At 36.8% G+C, this 25,905-nt stretch overlaps 1 protein-coding gene across 1 annotated transcript in view; it reads left to right on the top strand.

Moving 5' to 3' along the window:
• The window catches only part of ADGRV1 (adhesion G protein-coupled receptor V1), a 303,011-nt gene that overhangs the window by 167,002 nt on the left and 110,104 nt on the right, over positions 1-25,905 (top strand). The window contains exons 73-83 of the mRNA XM_070935769.1: positions 1,788-1,923; positions 2,275-3,122; positions 4,905-5,022; positions 5,996-6,167; positions 6,939-7,184; positions 9,202-9,609; positions 10,119-10,303; positions 10,653-10,899; positions 13,067-13,206; positions 14,294-14,454; positions 15,304-15,404. Coding sequence (XP_070791870.1) covers positions 1,788-1,923; positions 2,275-3,122; positions 4,905-5,022; positions 5,996-6,167; positions 6,939-7,184; positions 9,202-9,609; positions 10,119-10,303; positions 10,653-10,899; positions 13,067-13,206; positions 14,294-14,454; positions 15,304-15,404 — 2,762 coding nt within the window. The remainder of the gene's footprint in view (positions 1-1,787; positions 1,924-2,274; positions 3,123-4,904; positions 5,023-5,995; positions 6,168-6,938; positions 7,185-9,201; positions 9,610-10,118; positions 10,304-10,652; positions 10,900-13,066; positions 13,207-14,293; positions 14,455-15,303; positions 15,405-25,905) is intronic.

The following is a 25,905-nucleotide window of genomic DNA, read 5'->3' as shown; positions in this document are numbered from 1 at the left end:
AACATACACAGTCTTGTAAGTTGTACGTACATGGCTTTATACAAACAAATAAGCTATATATCCCAGCACTAAACCTAGACATGATTTGTCCTATACAATATAAACACTTACAGTTGAATCCAAGAAGCTGTTCCACCAAGTTCTTCTAAGCCAGTGGTTCTCAACCTTCCTAATGCCGCGACCCTTTAATACAGTTCCTCATGTTGTGGTGACCCCCAACCAGGGGTGGGTTCTGTGGGCGTGGCTTATTTTGTGGGCATGGCTTGGAGGTTATGTGACTGGGTGGGTGTGGCTAGCTGGTCATGTGACCGGGTGGCCATGGCTATGTGTATAGAGGGCTGAAAAAAGTCATTTCTGACAGGTCCTCGCACTTTTGACTGGTCCTCACACTTATGACCATCCTCACATTTATGCCCGTGCAGCATTTTTAACAACCATGTCACTCATTTCACAACTGCTTCTCTTCACCATGGTGACAAGATAGGGCAAAAACGTAAAATGTGAGGACAGTCGTAAGTTCGAGGACTGGTCAAAAGGGAGAGGACCAGTCAGAAATAACTTTTTCAGCCCTCTGAGTAGTCCATATACATAAAAGGATACAGCAATAGAGAGGGATGAAGGAAGGGAAGGGAAATTAGAGTAGGAGTGAGGGTAAGAGAGGGAGGAAGAGAGGAGGAGAAGGAGAAAGGAAGAGGAAGTAGGGAGGAGAAGAAGAGGGTGAGGAAGAGAAAGTAAGAAGGAAAGAAAAGAGAGAGGTGGTAGGTTTGAGGAGAAAGATTGCTGTACAATAAAAAAGATGAAAGGGAAGAAAGCCAACCCCAAACAAATATAAAGATATTAAGATAAAGAATGAATTGTTAAACTTTAAAGAATAAAAGAGAACAAATATGAATAAATAACAATAATTAGAAACACACATACAAACATACAATGTATTTTCTTTGAACAGAGTATTTGGCCGGTTCATAAATTTAAACAGTGTTTAGTCATGTTTAAAGTTTAAGCTAACAATCAGAGTTACAAGTTTTTATAGCCTTAGCTGAATGACAGCAGTTTTTCCAATGGTTTACAGCTTCAGTCTTGAACTATTGACCCTCCATTCCCTTCACTTATGCAAGTGTCTCTAGTCCTGCAAAAAACATATTTACTTAATCCCTTATCAGTGAGAGGCTAGGTTACCCATGGGCGCTGCGTTCCCTGTAACAGCAGAACACAACACTATGGAAAGTATAAGTATTGCCACTCCTAATTGTGCGTTGCGTGCCTTATAGTGAAGCACATGAAAAGCATGCTTCTTCACGGTCACTTAACGTGTTCATTTTGCGGTTACGTGAGGCACTGCATGCATTGGTCTTTATTCTTACAGTAGAGAAGTCATTAATTATAACTTTTTGTGAATTGGGACATTTAAACTTGCTTTTTTTAAAATTCCAATCTAAATTTAGTAGGAGTCGGAGTCGGAGTCGGTGCATTGTTTGCCGACTCCGACTCCGACTCCAGGTACCCAAAATTTCCTCCGACTCCGACTCCTCGACTCCGACTCCGACTCCGACTCCACAGCACTGCTAATACCATCAAACATCAACATCCACCTATCCCAAGTCCTTGGAAAGGACTCAATAGGTGGATAAAAATGCCAAATTCAGTCTGAACATCCAGCTAACTGTGACAAACCATAATTTATTAAACTTGCATGCTGCCTGACTGGCAACAGCTCATGATTTAATACTATTGCTCTCCAACATTCCAGTAGCTTTCCATCCATCTTTTTTCCCTTTTCCTTTTAGGCACAGTTACTTTTTCCCATGGTGAACAAAACAAAACAATTTTATTGCAAATTATTCCAAATGCAAATACTCCTGAGGTGTTTGCTGTACATCTGGCCGCTGTGCAGAGTAATGCATCTGGTGGGGCTTGTCTAAGGTAAGAAAGCTATCACTCAAGGTGAATATTTGGTTCATCAGCCTAATCCAACAATAAGGATTCCTCCCACCCACCCATTAATTAATTGACATTCATTATTTCCTTCTTCTGTCTAAAATAAAGTTATCACATATCTGGAAATATTAATAATTATGGAACTAAAATACACAATGAATAAATTTATGAACTGATATTGTCATAGAGTTCTAAAACTGCTTCTTCAATTTGAGCAGTCTCAGATGAACCCAATATGCTAATGTTTTTAAATGGATTTGTCTATTGAGGATGAGTTAAAACTATCCTGCCTTTATCTTTCCACATTCAAATGTTATATATTTGTTTTTATTTCAGATCAGATTTCATTATTGCTGAGATTGAGCCAATGGGAGTCTTTCAATTTGCTCCTAGCTCAAGAAACATTTTAGTGAGGGAAGGTGTGCAAACAGTCAGATTAAATGTACAAAGACTTTTTGGTTATCAAAGCAACCTCACAAAGGTGTTCTATCAGACCACTGCAGGAAGTGCCAAATCATTAGAAGACTTTGAACCTGCTCATGATGGAGAACTTGTTTTTGGATTCCTTGACATTAACACAGTGTTGGAAATCTTGGTAATTGATGACAGCATTTCAGAAGGGGAAGAAATGTTTTTTGTGAATTTAACATCTGTGAATGTTTTAGATGTTCAGGACCTTAACCCAGCTCGGAATGCACGTCTGAATCCAGAATTTAGCATTGCATCAATTACCATACTGGCCAGTGATATCCATTATGGAATTTTAAGTCTTGGACCAACTATTATTTACACTGAAGAAGACAGCAATAACATTGCTTCCAACACTATTCTGATTCATATCAGAAGGACTCAGGGATTTGTGGGAAATATCTCTGTAAATATAAAAACTTTTGGTGCAATAAATGCCCAAAGTGGGGCAGATACATTTCCTTTTGAAATTGTCCCTGTGGTTTCTAATCTTACCTGGGCAATCGAAGGGAAGGACTTTGAAGAGATGGCTCTGTCTGTCACATTATTGGATGGGGAACGAGAAACCAAAGTATCTGTCACAATTCTTGATGATGACGAACCTGAAGGGGAAGAATTTTTTTATGTTGTTCTTTCTGAACCTCAAGATGGAGCCCAGATTACAGAAAACATAGATGAATATGGGTTTAAAGGTTTTACCACAATAATTATCAAAGGTAGACATATTTATGTTGTTTTAGTATATAAGCAAAATGCTGAGTGGAAAGAGAGTTTCCTTAGTAAAATAGTACTGCTGTGCAAATAATAACTCTAAGAAAAAAAAACATGTAAGAGTGTATTCCACAGTTTGTCATATAAATCATATACATTCTCTCAGTTATCTGGACCATCATTTTCCAAGTAATTGTGACTGAAGAGGAAAAGAATTCTTGATAAATTTCTTGCCTTTGACAATATAGATTGAAATGGAAACAGTGGCATTAGCATGTTTTCTTGTTGGATGTAATTGTAATAATTGAAGGGAAATGATTATGATGATAACAGTGTAGAATTCATATAAAGGGTCTGTTGAAAAGATCAAATTTATCTGGTCAGTTTCATGTACTAGATAATGTAAATTAGGCTTTTCAAACCAGAAAGGACAAATAAGGATAAGTTCAGTAAGGAACATAGATCTGAAGTTGATAATTAAGCATTTCCTTTGGGTTTAAAATTCAGATCAAAACAGTATACACACACACACACACACACACACATAATTGCATATTAGTAGCTTTGTATTCTAGTAAATTTTGAGAACAGCTGTAATGATGCTATATGAGATTTATATTCTCTTATATTACCAACATGACTAAGAAATGAAAGACTGTTCTTTTTATCTTTCCTTGTGTGAGGGATTCAATTCATAAAAGTTATGCCGGGACATATATTTTTTTTACTTTTGGAAAAAAAAAATTAACAGTCTGGTTATCTCATCATGTCTCCTTGGCTAACATTTACCTATGTTTGATCACATATATTGTTGGACTGGTAAGAACAGAATGTTCTTTCTAGATATCAGTTACTTTTGTTTAATAGAGTGGTGTAATTTCCAATAATTAGCTAGCATCTGAATTTGTCCTGGAAGATAATAAAATGAAGTTAATTTAAATATGTTCCATTTAAGATCAAGAATGCAGGTTTTCTGTTAAAAATTATGTCTTTTAAAGTAAGAAATTAAGCAGAACTCAGATAAATCTTTATGAATCAGTTACTGTCAGCAGCATCTGCAGCTCCTCATATATGTCAAAATAATGAAAGAAGCATCACAAGCTGCACATCTTTGTGGCATATGTGTGATTCATAATATGAGTGGAAAAGTGGCAGGACTTGAACTGTTATTCCTCAATGCTGCTTGCACCATTCTGACCATCCACCCTTACCCAGGAAAAGATTCTGATGGTTACTATTTTTGTTACGATCATAACAACATAAGCCAATAATTTGTGAGCCATACAGCTCTTGCTAAAATAGTAAAGTAGACAATAGAAAATAGCATTTCAAATTGTTGCTAGGAAAATAACACATCCATGTCTTAGCAAGGAGTCAAGCATAACTTAAGAAAGACTTTATCTTTCTTAGTGATATATTTCCCAAAATTGGTAAAAGAGCCCTTTTATTTTCCGTAGTGCCTTATCGTATTAATATTAATTCTATGTCAGTTACTTTAAAATGTGTTGATTCAATAAACAAATGCCATTATATCTGTGTTGTGATTATCATATCAACAATATTCCATCCTATTGCATCTTAAAATGCACATTTAATTCCAACAGTATTAAATAGCCCATTATTTTATATAAAATAGAGTTTCTCCCTTTATATTGTAATAGCTCCTCATTCCATGTGATATCCATGTGATATCATGTAATTATCTCATTTTGGGAAATAATTTTTAAGGAATTCTACAATGTAATAATTTAGTCTTGATATTTTGGAATGTTCTATTTCACATTTAGGAAATGATTTTCAGAATGGAATTCTAGGATTCAGTGAAGAAACTCAACGTAGTCTTATGCTTGATGAAGATTCAGAAAAGAGGAAAGTAGAACTCGTTGTCTCCCGACAGCCAAACAGGTGCAAGCAGCAACTGATAGAAAGTGTTATCTTCATTTACAGTAATGCATTGTGTCAAATCAAGGATTATAATTGTAAGCAGGATCGGTGTGACTTGATCTTAGTATTAAGCCTTTTAGAAGTTCCAGTAAATTACAGCAAACTGGGATAATTATCTCATAAATTTAGAATATAAGTCAATCAGTATAACAGAACTGAACAAAAATGAGAAAAATAAATTTGCCCTAATTCATACACGTAATAACCAACATGTAAAATTAATTTATCTGCAATGTGCACATATTTACCCTTTGGTGCTTTCTTCAGGAAAGTACAATTTGGCAAGAGCTTGTAGATTCAGATGGCATTTGATCCATCTCATTAATAACTTTTAAGTGCTGATCATATAATTCATTGTATTATATTATATTGGTAAAATCAAAGACAGCCCACTACTATATCAGGTCATTCATATTATTATGAAAAATTTGATTCGAAAAGCATTTTTTAAAGATTTGAGATTGAGATCTTTGTGTTTTCAAAAAATGGAGTGTCACATTATGTGTGAGCTGTGTGTGTGTTCACTCTAACCCTTTCTGGTCCATGCTATGCATCTCATGCCACCTGCAAGAATGCTTTCATCCCCTTGCAGACTCCACCTAGCAGTATCCAATTTCCCTGCTTGCTGGCCTGGGATTTACAACTTCCTGTTGGCTTCCCCATTAACTGGTTGTGGAAGTCGCAAGAAGTTGCCTTGCCTAATGACTATGGGATTCAGTTAATGATAGCAACCTGGATTGTAGGGATTGCCATTGCTAAATGATGCGGTTGCACTTTATGACTTAGCAATGGAAATAATAGGTTAAACATTGTTCATTTTAAAAAACATACAATTTTGCTGTGATAAGCAAAAGAACAAAACGGATGTGAGGATAAAGACTTTTCCAATGGCTGCCTGCATCAATGCAGTTATTTTGGTTTGCTTTGTTAATAGGGCTTTTGAAGATGTGAAAGTGTCTTGGCGTGTGACTTTTAATCAAACATCAGTTGTCCTGCAGAGTAATGGCACCAATCTGGCAAAAGAACTGATAGCTGTCACAGGGGTTACCACTTGTAAGGCTGGCCAAATACAGTGTATGGTTTCTATTGAGATCCAGCCTGATAATGTGAGTACTTATAATGAATTAGTCGCCTCTCCTAACTACTCTCCCACAAAATATACTAGAATGTGGTCAAATGGTGAGAAGCTGGAGAATATTCCATTTGCATTATTATATTTCTGGTATATTGGCTGTGAAGCAGCATACTTTCTTTACTTAGGAAAGAATCCTCTATATTGGATCTTCTCTTTTGTGATCTATATGAGATTACAGCAGTGGGAATCTGTCCACTAATGAGGTTCTGTGTAGAACATTGGAAAATTGTAGGATTTTAGACATTGTACTGATACGTCCTTTTTTCCTTTTTAAGTAGCATTTATATTCCAAAGTTCTTTAGAGCTAACTATAAACGGTATAAGAAGGGTTTCCATTAGGTATATTTTTTAAAAAAAATTCCACAAATCCTGAAGAGAGTAAATGTTAATTTTTCTATGTACTTAGAAAAAAAATGAAGAGAGTTATCAATTATACTTGAAACAAGTTTGAAAAATACATAAAAGTAATTAATATTTTTTCCACTGAAGAGTTCATTTATACATGTGTACTTTCCTAGAATACATTTTAATGATTCACAAATAAATTACATGAATGACAGCAGGATTTCTATCCAGATTCCAAGTAACAGTTGTTTTTATAAGGCCAAACACATAGTTCTATGATCTGGAAAGCTCACTGCATAAAGTATAGCAAAATTGCACTAGTGAGCATTTTTAAAAATTATATATGCCCTTTGATTGGAAAATGTCCAGTTGTTTGATTGTCCATTTTGATTATCAGGTTGCTGAATCAGAGATTTGTTTTTTTGTGGAACTCTATGATGTGGGGGAAGGAGCAGCTTTAAATGAGAGTGCCAGATTTGCACACATTATAGTTCCAGAGAGTGATTCTGTGCAGAAGGATCTCATCTACTTTTCTGTGGGGTCTCGTCTAGCTGTGGCCCATATGAAAACCACTTCAATTAGACTCCAAGTGGTTAGAGATTCTGACACAGCATTTACTATCTCAGTTGACTACAGAACTCAGGTAAGACAGACACATGAATATATTTTGCAGTACAACTGATAAAATAAGCTGCAGCTCACAATAACTAATGCTTTTTAATTAAATTAAATTACCAGACTTCCGATTTTTCACATTAGTATATATTTGGTGATACCCTTATTTCTTCTCTAAAAAAATCTCTCATACAAAGTATTTTCATATTTATTTTTTGTTGAATAGTTGCAAGTTAGAGTAGTGGTTTGTAATAGCCTGATAACTTTTTCTCTCATTCTAAATGTTGAATAGATATTTTACAATGAAACAAATCAAGGGTATATTTATTTAATAAACATTTGCCTAAAGACTAGTTTACCTCTTTTATTAATAGAGAAAAATAGTGCATATTTGGGATTCCAGAAGTTACAATTGAAATCAATAAACTGTAGATTTCATCTAACAGTGGCAGTCCTTTAAAAACTTGGTGCACATATAGTTGATTTGGATTTAGGAGAAGTGGTTTCAAACGCTTCCAGCAAAGTTACTAATTTAAGTGGCTATGAAATAGTTATTATCTTATAGCCTTTCATGGCTGAGGATGTTCTATGAGGGAACAACAAAAATTGAAACATAATTATGCACTGGATTGAATGAAAAAAAATAACTGCAAGATTATTATGTTCATAATAAGTGAAAGATTGCTCTTCTGAGTTTCACTGTGGACATTTGTCACTGTGGGTCAGCTCCCTCTTTCTGAATTGGGATATTTAGGTTGCAAAAACTGTCTAATGGTTTTGTGCAGCCAAATATGGTAGCTAATTCTGATGGATTCTCCAGGTGACAATATCGAACAGAATTAGAGTTTGTTAGAAGCCTATATTTTTCCTTTCTTACCTTAATTGAAGTTACTCTATCTTTGACCGTTGAACTCATCCTTGGTCCTTTGTGAATTAACTGCTTTTTGCTTTTGCCAGTTCCATCACTCAAATGGAACAGGTGGTGTCGCATTTAAAATAGCCAGGAGAAAGTCTTTTTTCTAGCTCCCTTGCTAATTCATCCCTATAAAACTTTCCTCCAAGCACTAGGTTAGCAGTGTTGTTTAACTGAAACCTGGGATATAGGTTGAAAATTGACAAGACAGTACACTTTTTAGTGGTTTATATTTTATACACTGATATTCCTAAGAATTATTCTAATACTGAGAAAGAATTAAATCTGGATTCAAATAAATATATATATCTCTTTGGAGATATATTGTCGCTAGGATTAATTCTGCAGTTTTTCTGGCTGAACTATTATACTGTTATGTATTACAAACTATATTATTTTACCTGGGTACATGTGCACTACAAATATGCCAACTGAACATATGCATGTAGGTTCTTGTGATACTAAAACATGAATATGTAAGGGAAATCCTAGGGTGCAAATGTAGGTTGACTCTGCTTAGTTGCTGCAGGATTAGGTTTCATTCTGAGTTGGTAAAAAACCTCCATGTTACTAATTCAGGAAATTTCCCTCAATTACTATTGTGCAAGTGACTAGCTGCTGAGGAACTAGTAATACCCTATAATAATACAAATAGCTGATAAACTGGTGAAAAATAACATCTGTATATGTTTGTAAAATATAGCTCCAGCCTTCTTTTGCCTACTGAAGACAAATAATTTAAAAATACATACCTATCATCTAGGTCTCAATTTCAGTCTTCATCTCTTGCCTACCCAAAGTGATGCCTAAAGCAGTTAATTTTACTTTTGGAAGACTTCTCCTTCAAATTAATACTGCTCTGTTAGTGAAAGCAGAGGGGTACCTAGTTCCTCAATCATTTTACCAACGATAGTGGACAGTTTAAAGTTTTGAAAATTCTCTCACTTGATGATACGGATATTTTTTGCCAGAATACATCTGGGCTAGATATATGGGATTCTAGAACACAATGTTACAGAGTCTCTATCACTTATTGAAGTCTTTAGAAATGCTGATAGTTTGAAGTAAATTTGTTCTTATAAATTGCAACATAATTAATTTCTTACCTAGACATTCATTTCCCGATTTCCAGGAGCTGTTGAGACCTGAACCTTTTGGTCGTGTAATCATATCTCCTGCCGTTTCCGGACAAGATTTTATTGCATCTGAAGGGACATTGTCTTTTGAATCTGGACAGAGAAATGCTCTGCTAAGTATAATACTCAACCCAAAGAATGGATATCTGAATTTATTTCCTAAACGCTTCCAAGTTATGCTGTTCAATCCTACAGGTGGTGCCAGAATTGATAGCATCTATGGTATTGCCAACATCACCATCGTCTCTGATTCAAGCTCTCAAGCAATCTGGAGTCTGACCGATCAGCTGTTTCAACCACTTGATGATATTATTTTGAACACAATTCTCCAGCATCTAAATATCAAAATAGTCACAGAAAATACAGAAGAGCAACTTGCTGCTGTGATGTATATCATAGATAAGGTCCATATCTTGTTCTCCCTTCTGCGATAATTAACGATTTCTTAGAATTAGGAAATCTTAATCTATTTTTTTCTCTGAGAGATGAAGCCAGAATAGTAAAAGCTTTGACCCAATGATTACTTTGTTTCTAAAAATAGAAATTTATGCACATTATTGTATATAGGTTTCATAAGCAGTATTTGCTCACTTAGATGAAAGTTATTCATCCAAATGTTTAACTGAACTGAAGTGGAATGAGCAGATGATATACAATATCAGTGTTAAATTCCAATACATCGTTCATGACATAAACTATCTTCACTAAGTATTCAAGATTAGTCCTCCATGAAGTTTTAGATACAGCTATTATGCAAGGGAAGAGCTCCACTGAAATAAATGGCACTTACTTTCAATATTTATTAAGGATGTCTTTATTTTATGTTTAATATGCTTAATTCATCAATTATTCCAGTATAAAAGAATCAAGCCATTTAGACACTGAACATTTTTTAAAATATTTGCTTCTCAAGGTAATATCGGAAGGAGAAATACTGGCACTCGCTGATCGAAACAGGAATCTTTTGTATGAAATACTGTGTACACTAGCTAATCCCAAACGCAAGGATACTCGAGGCTACAGCTTCCTTGCTGATATTACAGAGAAATTTGCTTTTTCTCTTCCTGTTGGTGAAAAGTGTGGCTCACAGAGTGAAAGGTACGGCATTTTCTATATATTAGAACTGAGTACATGTTAAAGTGATGTAAATGTTAAAGATTATTTGCAGGTCTATGTATCTTGGTATGCAAGTGAGCAAATTGTTCAAGATGTCTAATATCCTATAAAGTGAATCCTTTAGCACTCAAGATATGTTTTTTATTTCACACTTAAGAGTTGAACTAAAGCCTGAATATATTACTAATGAATTAATATTTGACATATTATTCATTTTATTGCTGATGAGCCAATACAACTATGAGCAGGCATGAGCATCTACTGCACCTTTTTCATTGCAGATAGTAATTTTCTGATTACTTAGCTTGTTGTTACTGTTCTTTTTTAACAGAGGTAAAACCTTCCTTGACCATTGCCCTTATATTGTAATCACATCACATCACTGGTATCCACAACAAATCAATGGGCATAGATTTGATGGAAAAGATGGGGATTTCATTAGAGTTCCTGACCATTTGTTAGAAGTTTCTGCTTCATCCCATTCTAATGATACAACCTGTAGGTTCATTCAAGTCACTGAATATAGTAGCCAGCAATGGTTTACAACAGATGATAGAGGAATTGCCCTAAAAAATAAGGTAAACTATTTTTTTAGAACAATATCCTGTGAGTTTTGTTTCCGTTAGAAATGTCAAAGTTCCTTATGTGGTTTTCCCAATCATCTTGCATCCAAGTATTCAATTCTTTGTATTTTACTACTCTCATAAGATGGGATTGCTTTTGTTTCATTTATGACATATTGGATTTAAAAATATTTTATTGTAATTTCATCTGAATCAGCAGCCATACAGTATTAGTAGCAGACTGCTGTTTTCTAGCTTTAATGGCTTCTTGACATCAACTACATGATTTGGACATAGAAAGTAGTAGGAATATTTGCTTACAGTTGGCAAACAAATATACTTGTGCAGAATATCAAAGAAAACTGTTGCTAGATGAACATTATTCTCAAAGAAAATATTGAGCATGCATCTTTTTAATCCTGGTTTGTCCTGCTATATCTTGATTCTCATTATTTGTATAATGGCTTTTCATTGTCTCATAGCCTCTGATTGCATTCTGGGCCTGTCTTAATGTAGCAAGCCAATCTAGTGCCAGAATGTGTAAGTCAGTTTCACAGATGATTAGGGAGCCATTTCTTTCTACTGACCTAGCTATTAGATTTTATAACCTCAACTGCTCTGTTGGAGACACATTTATGAACCTTATGTAGGATAAGATGAAAACTATTATTGAGGAAATGCTAAAATCTGATTTTGAGTTCCATGAGCAAGTCTGACTGACGGTGTGGATTTTTAATGAGATTTATTCATGAAGATCTATTGACTATCTTAAAACATTTTATTGGAAATAAATCAATTGATTTGTACAATTTAGGATGATGCAGTGCTGCAAATTCAAAAGAAAATATATGATTCAGAACACCCATGGGAACGCACCTGTCAGGAACACCTTAAAACATCTGTGTTTTCTGGGTTTGCATAGTTGATCTCTACAGCTGTCATACTATTCTAAGAAAAGACACATTTGGTTTAAGGTGTTTCTGACAAATGGCATATGGATGTCATGCATATCTTGAAACGCATTCCTGCCTTGGAATTCAAAGTGCTACTCAGCAGAATTACTTTCATACTCATATTTCATGCATGTTTATTCAGAGCTGCTGTTTACTTCAAGGAGAATCCATGTAGAGATGTATGTATATAATTATAGCAGAAAAAACTTATATTAATGTAAAAGGATTCAGTCAACAGTTTTTATACATAAGGCTACCTTGAAAACCCTTTGGAAACTGCATCTGATTAAACACATGGCAGTTGGATTGTCATGGACATAACAAATTTTGCTTATGTAACATCTGCATGGTTATAGCTGTGTTGGTTATCAGTTTCCAAACATAATTCAAGGTGCTGGCTGACACTTTTCAAAAACCATAAATAGCTTAGAGCCTCGGGGCTGCCTACTGTAAGTGGAAGCATCCTATCTAATAAGATCAAGGAGAAGGTGATACATTAAGGAAATGTCATCTTCAGGGACTTTATTCTCAAGTCTTCTTGGTGATATCCCTCTTCATTTTGGAATAACCTCTTCACAGGACTGTTCCATCTCTATTAATTTCAAAGAACATTAAACATAGCTCTTCTGGATAGAGTAGATGGAATGTTGACTGCCCATAAAGTGTGAGTTCTTTTTATTGTTGCTGCAAGAATTTTTCTTGAGTTTTTGCTGTTTTTTGTTATTTCTAGGTTTTTAATTGTATGAATGGAAAGAGGTGATAAGCTGCCCAGTAAATTAATAAATAAATAAAATTTTAAATTATATGATTTTACACTTGCTTGGTTTATATATCTCTTAAGGTTCTGAAGATTGCATTCTTAAAACAAATTAATAATATTAAGGACAACCGGTTTATGTAATATGGCATCCATAAGATATGGATCGAAATCTTGACATTGTCTGGGATGGAATTTGGGCCTCTTTTTTAGAAAGCAAACACAAGGCTGAATGATATCTCTTCAGAAGAGTAAATCTTTGCATTATGAAGTTCTAGTCATTGTATCTTAGGAAGGATAAAGGAGAAGTATTTCAAACTGATACCTATTAGAGAATTGGTATCTTTTCAAGAGTTACTGATGGCCTGCTTGGCATAAGATAGATTTGAATATTTAGTGCAAAATAAGAATCAAGTATAAAATAAGATTCATGAATATTTTAAAAGCAAAAAAAAAATCTTTTCCATTTCAGGTTTTTTCAATGAGCTTGAAGGGACAGAGTCCAGTTCAGCTAAAAGATAATAATGAGGTCATCTACCGGATTTATTCAACAGACAGTCATATAATTCCTCATAAGTCTTTGTGTCTTGTTTGGAATCAGATTGCTGAAAGGTATATTTCTAATTCTTTGTTTGCGTGTCTATCCACAAACAAATACATCTATTAGTTATGTGCTGCTGTGCAGATGTAAAGTGAAAGAGAGTGCTTCATAGAGGGTGTGAGTATATTCACTGCATCTGTTGGTAGCTCTTTAAAGAAGCTGTGCCTTTTCCTCGGCTCATACAATTCTCAAGAGTTCCAAGAAAATATGGAGGTGCTGACAGTAGAGATGTCTGACCAGTTCTGGGAAACCTGTAGCGGAAATTGAGTAGTTCGGAGAACTGGTAAATACCACCTCTGACTGGCCCCGCTCCCATCTATTCTCTACCTCCGAAGTCCCAGCTGATCGGGAGGAAATGGGGATTTTGCAGTAACCTTTCCCTGGAGTGGGGTGGGAATGGAGATTTTACAATATCCTTCCCCTGCCATGCCCACCAAGCCATGCCACGCCCACAGAACTGGTAGCAAAAAAATTTGAATCCCACCACTGACTGACAGGGTGAGACAAGTTTATTGGAACTATAATGCCTTCTCCTTAATGTGTTCCTAGTCTTGAACAACTGCCTTCTACATGGCTAGTATATAAATTTAGAGAAAGGTGGAGTTTCATTAACAAGACACAATCAGATTTCTGCTTTGGTTTGAAAACATACACATAGACATGTAATATATGTTCCTGTATATAGTGGTTTATATATATATTTAAATCCCGATCAAGATTTTACATATTAACCCACTTATATTCAATATGTTTGAGTTTACCTGTGAGGCACTGGTTGATAACCTACTGAGAAAATCTGTTTTAGGCTTCTTGGGTCTCAGAAGTCTCCTACACCCTTACAAAACTATGCTTTCCCATAAAGTTTGGCATCCATCTGGTTAAATTCTAAATTTTGTCTTGACTTTATATTCCTTGTGGCCAAATCATGTATTATTCTAGGTAATAAATTCCACAAAACAAGGAACTTTATTCTGATTTATAAAAGCATTTTGGTTCTGTTATAGACCAACACAATTCTTATGTTTGTTTACATTTTGTGACATTATTGATCAAGTTAAGAAATAATAAATTAACTGCCAATATTTGTTCCCTTTGTAGTTGGCTGTCTAATGCTCAATTCTGTAAGCTGATAGATGATTCCTCCAATTATGTGGAATGTTCCTGTTCACATATGTCAGTTTATGCAGCTAGTGCACAGACAGACAGCTTCTCTTCTTACAACGAAGCTTTCTTTTCTTCTGGTTTCATCTGTATTTCTGGTTAGTTATGTTACAGTATTGTTGTTGATTTATGTACTGATTTAAAAAGATAATATTGGAAGTTCCTTCAGAAAATCACTATGTAATCTTTATCAAGAGAAAAATGCAAATAAAAGATTTCATGCTTCCTTAGGTTATTAGCCGAGGAAGTCTCAATTGATATACCTTATTCCAGCTAATTAGAATTCACTTCTATCTAAGTAAAAGTGGATAGATTTTGCCCAAAGATTGCTGCTCAGATTTCTGAGTTTATTTCTATACACTTAGGGCACATTCACACATATTTTAGTTAGGGTATTTAATATTTAGATGTTTGTCTAAGATAAATATATTTGTCTAAGATAAAGATAAATGTAATGTATTCTGGAAGGATAATAGTAGAAAAGTGATTGAAATTCGTAAGAAATGGAATTTGTTTAGTTATTAAACCACTGTCTTCCAGAAGTAGCCGAATAGCTTGTTAAATTAAATAGTTCTGTGTTATATAGTTACTTCAATATATAATCATACAGGTTATAAATTCCAGAAGAAAAATTTTCTATAAGATATGTGTGAGTGCAACAGAAGTACTTAGAAACAGGAGAAGAACATAACTATCCACAGAGCTGCAAGTGGGAGCAGAAATGATTAACATTACAGTTTTGCAACTTAAACTCTGTCTCTTTTATGCTTGTGTTGTGACATTGCTTTGTGGCATTATGACCTTCTATTATACATCATGACCTCACGTTGTTACCATTTGGACAAAACCTTGTCTTGCTGTGAATAACTTGGACTGCAATTTGTGAAATGACCTGAATCATTTGGCTGATTGAGTAATTGAATTCTACTTTTGATTGGTTAAAACAGGATTCATCTTGGCTATATTTTCATATTTCTTATGTACCAGAACATCAATGTTTGCTGCTAAACTCCTCACTCATATGATGGTTGCCTGCTTGGGTACTCAGGTAGGAACATGTTTAATTTAATATAAAGCTTTCTATAACCACATTATCCCATGTACTACTTTACACCCAGTTTCATCCTATACATAAAATAATAGAAGGTCTAGTCCAATCCCCTGCTCAAGCAGGAGACCCTGTTCCATTCCAGACAAATGGCTGTTCAATCACTTCTTAAAAACCTTCATTGATGGAGCAACCACAGCTTTTGGAGGCAAGCCATTCCACTGTTTAATTGTCTACATATAAAAATTCATTATGTAAATAGAACACATCACCTACACATTTCAATTTGCCCTACATCAGTTTCCAGAGGTAAATGCTATTGGTTGTTGGAGTCACATTTCCAAATATTTAAAACAGCAACATTTTCTACCTTGCCCAAGCTCAGTGATATTCACTTGGAAAAAGCAAGGAGAAAACCACAGGAACAATATCTTTCTGATCAGAAGGAGAATGAGCACTTGATGTGTGTGCTGTACTTTTGAACATACCACCAAACATTTTCATCTTGTGTCAAAAGTGCTATTTAAGTACCATTTCTGAAATTTTTCAGGCTCAGTACAATTATTTCCTTGTTTAGGTGAGTTACAGATATTAGCTATCAAAACCAGCAGGTGGCAGTGAAACCTTTCCCCTGGTATATTAGAAATTTATTTTCCTAGTGAAATGTTTGATTGAGGCAAAAGATGGAATGCTACTTTTCAGTGGCTTAGTTTTTCCTTGAGACTAAGTAAATTGGTTAAATTGTCCAAAACATCAGCTATAGAGCTATAAAGTTTTTTGTGCATATTAATTTGATTGTGGATGAACAAAGGCTAATATTCCATAGATTGTAAATTCTCCTTTATTTGAATTATAACATGGGTAATTTTTGTGTCCTCTCTATGCTTCTTCAAGCTTGCATACTTAAGAGAAGATGGTTTATAATAAGCTCATCAACTTCATTTTTTAAATTTTGAGTAATCAACATTATATGAATAGCATCTGAAATAAACAGCTCTGTTTATTTAGTATTTTTACCATAATACTCCATTTGTTTACAGTTTTGGCCTCTCAAACCCCCCATGCATTGCGTTTTTGCCCTCCCCAGCCCCTAGGAACACTCTGCAGGCCTCCCAAACCCTCTGTGCATCCCATTTTTGTGAAAAATGGACCTGTTTTTAGCAAAAACGGGATGCGCAGGGTGGGGTTTCTGGAGGCCAAAAATGGCTGTATTTGATGTATAAGACGCACCAACATTTCCACCCTCTTTGGGGGGGGAGTGCATTTTATACTCTAAAAAGTATGGTAGTTTTCAAGATTTGGGTTTCTTGTTTGGATTATCTCAAAGGGCAGACATCATGTGACATGGTAGACATGAGAATGGAGGGATGTTTGCATTATCTGTCTTTTTCTGTGTTGTTTATTTTTCAAAAACTACAATGACAAGGAATATATTTAGAGATTTTCTTGAGTTTATCTAACTGTTTTTCAAATCTGAAGCTGGCACAGAGATGTGCAAATGTTGAGTCTTTAGAGGAGTGGATCCCATTGTATTTTTCATCCCATTGCTTCTAGGTTTTTGGTAAAATACCATACCATTTTTTTTATCTGTACAATATTGAGATTTCCAAATCTCAGCAAATGTTATCAATGGAAGTTGGAAAGTTAATGGGCAGAGGGAAGGGGGGGAGTCCAAAGTCTCATTTGCTGCTTATACTAACCTGAGTTTATTAAGTAATTATTACACAGAATGCAAAGACACAATAAAGAAACAAACTAGGAGAGCACTTAATTGAATTTTGAAAAGTCTGAACATTTTGTTACAATAGGATATTATGTGGCATTTACATAACACCTTATTTTCAGCCAATTTTTAATACATCTTTCTAGCCTACTGAGAAAGAGTATGAAATGTAAACATCCTGAACTTAGTTGCTGTGAAGGATTTTCTCCTGGGAGGTTTTTTTGTTTTGTTTTGTTTTGTTTTACCTTTTTCAAAGGGGGACTTTGTCCCTTCAACAGAAGTGCTTACCTTGGCTCTTTCCCATATTTTATGTCCTCAATTTTAAAATGTGCAGGCAGAACTGATTGCCAGAACACTGTTGCTTGTTCATTAATGTAACTTCTAACAATTGTTCCTTAAATTTTCATATATGTTGTTATTTTATTACTTCATTTAACATAATTTGGAAAAATTCATGGTATTTCCATTGAAACGTGCTGCAATTTATGAGACAATATTTTGATGGAAACAAAGTTTTAAATATGATAATGAGAAGTGTAGATAATTTTCAGTACAAAGCTATACTACCGCAGATTGCTTTCATTGTTTTTCAGATATAATATATGATTATACAGCACCATTAGTCTTGTTAATATTATAAAGTTTTGAATGGCCAATACTGTCTCATTGCTTGATTATAGATCTCCTTTTCACCTTTGATTAATTTTTATCATAATAAGCTGAAAAGTAAACAGCAACAACTAAACTTACAAAGGTAATGGAAAAGGGTTTGTTTTACGTACTGTGTTTCCCCAAAAATAAGACCCTGTCTTATATTTTTTGAACCCCGAAATAAGTGCTTGGCCTTATTTTCGGGGAGGTCTTATTAAAATGGGGCTCCTATTGCCATCTTACCTGATTTCCAGCTCTGTGTTTAAATATTTTTGGGGAGGGCTTATTTTCAGGGGGAGGGTTATGCATGTGCTCAAAAGCCCAATTGGGCTTATTAGCAGGTAATCCCTTATTTTAGGGGAAACAGGGTATATGTAATAGCAATATACTGTTCCTCAAAATTTCTGTAAATTGCTGTCAGAATTTTCTGTACTGAAGGCTTCAAAATTGACTGAACAACCATTTGACCAGGAGTATAATATAAGGCAGTGAGGGCTAACCTTTTCTGGACTGAGTTCCCAAAGAGCGTGTGTATGAACCCGAACCCCCAAAATGCAATGCACATGTGGCCCCCACGCATGCGCCCTGCGCATGCGTGAATGGCCCTCCCCCTGCCCCATGCATGTGTGCGCAGCCCCCCGCATGTGCCCCGCCCCACGCATGTGTGTGTGCCCCAGCATGCACCACCACCACCCCACGCATGCACACGTGGCCCTCCACAAGCACCCTGCACATGCGCAGCAGAGACCTGATGACCAGCTGGCCAACAAGACGCGTGCACGCATGCGTGGCAAAGTTGAACTGGGACGATGGCCCACAGAGAGGGTGCTGCATTCCACCTGTGTAACGCATGCCATAGGTTCGCCATCTTGAGTGGGGGGTTGGTCTAGAAGACCTCTAATGTCCTTTCCAGCCTTATGATTCAATGTTCTATATAAGTTTCAGAAACAGTGTGACCAATTTACAGGTAGTCCTTGACTTACAACATTGATTTACAATTTACAACTATTAACAGTGGCCTCCAAAAAAGTCACTTACAGTCTAAATTTGAATGTACAACTGTCACCCCTGCTCCACAGTTATGCAACTGCAATTTGGGCGCTTTGCAGCAGCTCACATTTACAATTAGTTGCAGCATCCCATAGTCATGTGATGACAATTTCTGAAGGTTTTGCCAATTTCTGGTAAAAAAAAAAAAATCATTTAGCTGGATTTGTACTTACAACCACATGACTTGACTTACAACCATGGTGGAACTGCAGTTAAAATGATTGTAAAATTGAAGCATACATCATTACTTGATTTATAACTGCAACAACTTGTAAAGGAAATCCTGATCCCAATTGTGTTTGTAAATTGAGGACTACCTGTATAATTTAGTCACTGAATAAAAATTGCACCCAGTTGGTACAGTTCAGACTTATTCATTCCCAGACAGCTTACTCAATCAACTATGAAATCAGTAGTACTTAATTCAGTCATGTGTAACAAAAGTTTCACTGACATCAGTGTGTCTGCCCTAAATATGACTAAATTTGGATCCAATCCACATGACCATAGTTACATGAAGTCAGGCATCTTTGGGTATCAGGCATTCAGAAAATCATGTCTTCCTATAATTCCTGCAAATTGTTATTCTGCATAGTAAATTCAGATGCCATTGTCTATAATTTTTACTGATTAGAGCCCCCACATGTAACTTTTTAAAGCAACTAACACATAACTATAATTTATAAACTCTACTGGTTAGAACCATCTTATATTTTAAACAGCAAACAAAATAAGAGGTCAACTCTTTCTATGCAAATGTCATACAATAATAATAATCAGAAGCAATGAGTTATCAATATGTGTCCACATTTAGTTATCTTAATGGCAGGCCACACTAAGAAGCATATATTTTAATATTACTAATCATTTCATGTTGATAGGTGTGTGAAGTCTCATTAATAAAGATTGTGTGCAGGAAATCAAATTTCAGTGATAAAATTAGAAGTCCAGTACTATTAATTTCAAATGATCAGCTTTTATTCTTCTTGTTTAACAGAATTTTTCCTGTTGTCAACATATCACACATAGACATGCGTCATGAGCAAAAACAATTCTAATATTCTCAAATATAGTATTCAATGAAAAGAAAATGACTGAAAACATTAAGGCAGCTTAAACAATTTTTATATTTTATATTATATTTTTGGTTATATGAACTATTTGTGACTGAAACTATTAGTAACTTGAGTTTTGATTAATGGTGCTTCAGCCACTTCAACATTTTTTAAAAAGTTGCTTAACCAGTGAACTGTAACTGGATACTGTGCTAAGTTTGCAGATGATACTGAAGTATTCTGGGTGATAAAATCCAAAGGTGATTGCGCTCCCCAGATATCTCCTTAAACTGGGTAATGAATACTCAGGCAAATTCCATTTAAGAAAGTATAAAGCGATACACATTAACTTCCCCCCCCCCCCCCGACCCCATTTGTCTTACTTAGTGATGTTGGCATAATTGTCTGTTAGTAATAAAAAAAATATTGACATCACAGGGAATAGTTCAGAGAAGATGTTGACTCAGTGTGTGGCAGCTGTGAGAAAGGAAAATTCCATTCTGTGGATCATTAAGGAGGGGATTGAAAACAAAGTTGGCATTACAGCAAAGCTTTTATTCAAATCTATGGCATGTCTACAGCTGAAGAGCCATTCTTGGTGCCATATTTGAAACAGATACAATAAAGGGGCAAAGGGGCAATAAAGAACCATCCAAATGATGGGGCCGGGGGAACTCAAGGCTACAATATTTGGAACTCTGGCTTGAAGAAAGGCAACTTAATGGGTTCCTGACCACATTGTAAATCACGCATGGTCTGAAGAAAGTGGACAGGGAGAAATTTTCCTTAAAACACTGGACTTGGAGCCAGACAGTGAGGCTGATTGGCAGATTCACAATGGACAGAAGAAAGCACTTCTTCCTGTAGCACATAATTAACCTGTACAATTCATGTTTATGGACTCTAACTAACATGACTTTAAAGAGGTTTTAAATACATTCATGGAACACAGGTCTATAAACAGGTTTCATCCTCAAAGATTGTGCTGCTTCTAGATAGGGCATAGCAGATCTTTGAGTACCAGTTGCAGAGAACAATGTTAGGTGAGGGATAGACTTCAACTCCTGCTTATAAGCTATCCAGAGACAGCTGCTGGATACTGCGAAAAATAAAATGCTTGGTGAACCCAGGTCTTGGCCTGATCTAACAAGGGTTTTGTTTTGTTTTTTAATTCTCATGCAGAAATGTCTGTGTGCATGGATGCACATGTATATCCACAAGCATACCTATATATTATTATTAATTATTATATATTATATATATTATTATATATTATATATTATTATTATATATTATTGGACCCGTGTCCATCCTGGTTGGTACTGGCCTCCCGGGAGGTGACGCGAGGCTGGCTCCAGGAGATTATAAATGCTTCTTTGAGTGAGGGTGTCTTTCCCACCGTCTTGAAAGAGGAGGTGGTGAGGCCCCTCCTCAAGAAGCCCTCCCTGGATCCAGCTGTATTAGCAAATTATCGTCCTGTCTCCAACCTTCGCTTTGTTGCAAAGGTTGTTGAGAGTGTGGTTGCACGACAACTGCCTCAGTACCTGGATGAATCGAATTATCTAGATCCGTTCCAGTCGGGATTCAGGCCCGGGTACAGCACTGAGACAGCATTGGTCGCATTGGTTGATGATCTCTGGAGGGCTCGGGACAGGGGTTGCTCCTCTGTCCTGGTCCTACTAGACCTCTCAGTGGCTTTTGATACCATCGATCATGATATCATGCTGCACCGGTTGGAAGGGTTGGGGGTGGGGGGCACTGTTCTACAGTGGTTCTCCTCCTTTCTCTCTGACCGGTCGCAGTCTGTGTTGACAGGGGGGCAGAGGTCGACCCCGAGGCCCCTTATATGTGGGGTGCCACAAGGATCGGTCCTCTCTCCCCTTCTATTCAACATTTATGTGAAGCCGCTGGGTGAGATCATCCGTGGTTTTGGGGTGAAGTACCATCGGTATGCTGATGACACCCAGCTGTACATCTCCACCCCAGACCACCCCAATGATGCCCTCGAGGTGATGTCCCGGTGCCTGGAGGCCGTACGGATCTGGATGGGGAGGAACAAACTCAGACTCAACCCATCCAAGACTGAGTGGCTGTGGTTTCCGTCGTCCCGATATAGTCAGTTGGCGCCATCTCTGACTATTGGGGGCAAGTCATTGGCCCCCACAGATGGGGTTCGCAACTTGGGCATCCTCCTGGACTCACGGCTGTCTTTTGAAGAGCATATGACGGCCGTAGCCAGGAGGACTTTTTATCAGGTTCGCCTGATTCTCCAGTTGCATCCCTTTCTGGATCGGGACTCGTTACGCACGGTCACTCACGCCCTTGTCACCTCACGTCTGGATTATTGTAATGCTCTCTACATGGGGCTCCCCTTGAGAAGCACCCGAAGGCTCCAACTGGTCCAGAATGCGGCCGCGCGGGTGGTAATGGGAGCAATGTGGCGCTCTCATGTAACCCCCCTCCTGTGTGAGCTGCACTGGCTCCCAGTGGTCTTCCGGGTGCACTTCAAGGTTTTGGTTACTATCTTTAGAGCGCTCCATGGCTCAGGACCAGGGTACTTACGAGACCGCCTTCTTCCACCAATAGCCTCTCACCGACCAGTTCGCTCCCATAGAGAGGGACTCCTCAGGGTGCCGTTGGCCAAACAATGTCGACTGACGGCCCCCATGGGGAGAGCCTTTTCTGTGGGGGCACCTACCATCTGGAACGGGCTTCCCCCGGAGTTACGAAACATCCAAGACTTACGCATATTCCGCCGTGCCCTGAAAACATTTCTATTCCAACAAGCTGGTCTGGCCTAACTCTCCCTTTTTAATTGGCTTTTAAACTGGCTTTTAAATTGGGTTTTAAACCTCTTTAGATAAATTTGGATGTTTTTAATCTTTGAGCCTAAATTACTTAATCTGTTTCTTAATAGTTTTTAACTTCTATATGTATTTGTATTTATTATGGCTGTTCACCGCCCTGAGTCCTTCGGGAGTAGGGCGGTATACAAATATGAAAAATAAATAAATAAATAAATAAATAAATAAATAAATAAATAAATAAATGCTTAAACTTTGGTTACTTTGTCTTAACTAAATTATTTCATAAAGATGGCCTTTGAAATCAGTCCTTTTAATTTTATATTTAAAATGTCACCTCTACCATACTTTCCAAATTTAGGAAAAATATGAGCTTCTTTTCATTAAAAATATATATATTAAATTTTTATGCCACCCATTTTACACTTACTATATAAGTAATGTTTTCAGTTCTTACCATTGTCTCAGGGAGAAACATACATTTGGTCCTCAATCAGGTCATGTGATGTCCACTTGCCCACTGCTTGCGTGGAACCATTTCCACTCCCCCCGCCCGCTGGTCCACAAAGCCAGAAAGGTTGGGGAACTCTGATTTAGAAAGTAATCACTGATCAATAGTTATATTCATTTGAGATCCAATTCCAACTAAGTAGGAGAAAGTAGCATGTACTCCAGAACTTTTCATAATTTGATTGTTTTCTAATCCATCCTATTTGTTACGACTATAAGAGAAATGTGGCTTCTAGCATTTGCCTCTGAGCAAGCAAAAATGAAGAAGTGGGTGAGACAGAAGACACATTATGAGAAAAAATATTTTTGCAGTATCTTTCTCTCTCTCTCTGCAGTCACTAAACAAGAAGTACCTGTACTTATTTTAAAACCTCAGCATGTGGTAGCACCTACTGAACTTAAAAAAAACCTAAGTAGGATTGGTCTTAGTTAGGATTTTGGGAAGGGGAGTTACTAGCAATTCTAGGGCTATAAGCCAGAGTGGGAAGTTGAAAAAATTTCCAACCCACCCACCCACCAAAAACCCACCCACCCAGTGGCAAACTACTTCTGTAGCATTGCCAAAAAATTGAATTGGATATGGATATACTGAGGTTAATATCCTTACAACACTTATATCCTTAGAATACTTCATTATTTATAATGATTAGGGGATTGGAGGCTAAAACATATAAAGAACGGTTGCTGGAATTGGGCATATCTGGTTTAATGAAAAGAAGGACTAGGGATGACATGATAGCAATGTTCCAATATCTCAGGGGTTGCCACAAAGAAGAGGGAGTTGAGCTATTCTCCAAAGCAGCAGTCACCAACTGGTGGTTCATGGACCACTGCTGGTCCGTGAGAAAATTTTAGTGGTCCGCAGAAAAAAAAATGCATTTTTTATATTACACTAAATCAGGGGTTCTCAAACTATGGCCCCTGGGTCAGATATGTGCAATGAATGTTTGTGTTGCTGCAGAGAGTCTCCCCCTTCGGGGTCTCTTTGTGTGGGTTGGAGGGGGGGAAAAATTCCAACTTGGGGTCTGCTTTAGCTTCCTGGTGTGGAGCTTTAGGCAAAGGCTGGAGGCAAGTGCTGCTAGTGGTGAAGAGCCAGAGGGCCCTGTTCCAGTGGGACTGTATCATGGCCTGGAACTGGCTGACCATCTCAGCCAGTTGAGCCTCCAGATGCCGGCACCTGGCCTTGCACTCCTGCAAGTCTTCTCTCTGCTTGGAAAGCCTATGCTCATACTCCGCAGTGAGGTGCTTCTGATGAGCCTCCTTGGTCAGATCCAATTTGAACTGAGCCAGCTGTTTTGCCAACTCTTTCTCATGGTGGCTGCTTAGCTCCAACAACTGCTTCCTGTTGGGGCCCTAAGGAGCCCGGGTGGGCAGGCAATGAGTGGGTGTGAGGGGAGGGGCAAGTAGAAGCTGGTGAGGCACCCCCTGCCGTGAGTGACATCGTGTTGGCCATGCCCATCCAGTCACATGACCCCCTAGCCACACCCACCCAGCCGGTCATTAGGCAGATCATATTAGTGGTCCACGGAATTTAAAATTATGAATTTAGTGGTCCCTGAGGTCCGAAAGGTAGGTGACCCCTGCTCCAAAGCACCTGAGGGCAGGACAAGAAGCAATGAATGGAAACTAATCAAGGAGAGAAGCAACCTAGAACTAAGAAGAAATTTCCTGACAATTAGAACAATTAACCGGTGGAACTTGCCTCCAGAAGTTGTGAATTCTCCAACACTGGAAGTTTTTAAGAAGAGATTGGGGAACCATTTGTCTGAAATTGTATAGGGTTTCCTGCCTGAGCAGGGGGTTGGACTAGAAGACCTCCAGAGTCCCTTCCAACTCTGTCCTATTCTATTCTATTCCATTCTATTCTATTCTATTGAAATAAATTATTGATTTTCATAATAAATTATCTGTTATAGAATTTTAGCTTGATGCCTATCATGGCTTCTTCCTAGTCTTCTTCTATGGATGGCAGTTTTCATCATGAAAGTATACAGCTAATATTCTCAGGGTGATAATTACTGTGAATTGTATGGATCCTGCCTTAACTAAGTGTTCTAAGTCATTGCACGTACAAACATAATTGTACATTCTTACCTGATGTAATTAAAATTGAACACCAATATTTTAGAATTAAGGGGAGGAAATCTATTAAAAATTGGGCTACAGTTACCGGAAGGTTCTGATTTGCTCATTATATCTCTTTATTTATTTATTATTATTTTTTAATTTTTTAGGAAGGAAAAGAAGTATTAATAACAAATACAAATAAAACAGCATTGAGTAATTTATATTTCCGGAAATGAAGTTAGCCTGTTAGATGTGTTTTCTTGTTGTAAATAGGTCCAATTACTGCACTCTTAATTATATTGTTTAAGCACTCATTAAATGTGGCATAATTTAATGGGCTCATATTAGTTAAAACCATCATTATAGTATTACTATGGAGAAGGTTTTCAATCTTGTATTTTTCCATATACTCTGCCTATTTCTGGTTGTCTTAAAATGTTCAGAAACATCTGATCCAGCTAACACAAATGCTATAATTTCATGTTCTTATTAAATTTTTAAATATTTAACTTTCTAATTGGGAAAGTTCATCTGTTTCTCTGATCTACTGGCCTTTTGTAATTATTATATAAATTTCCTAGATCATTCCTAGGCTAACAGATAGAATTCCACTATATCCTTTTGTTTTTCTTGAGAATATT

The sequence above is a fragment of the Pituophis catenifer genome, unplaced genomic scaffold, assembly GCF_029215685.1.
Source record: "Pituophis catenifer annectens isolate HBS135680 unplaced genomic scaffold, rPitCat1.0.hap2 SCAF_2, whole genome shotgun sequence".
NCBI classification, from domain to species: Eukaryota; Metazoa; Chordata; class Lepidosauria; order Squamata; family Colubridae; genus Pituophis; species Pituophis catenifer.
The sequence above is the reverse complement of the archived record's forward strand: the minus strand, read 5'-3'. Positions and strand labels throughout refer to the sequence as shown.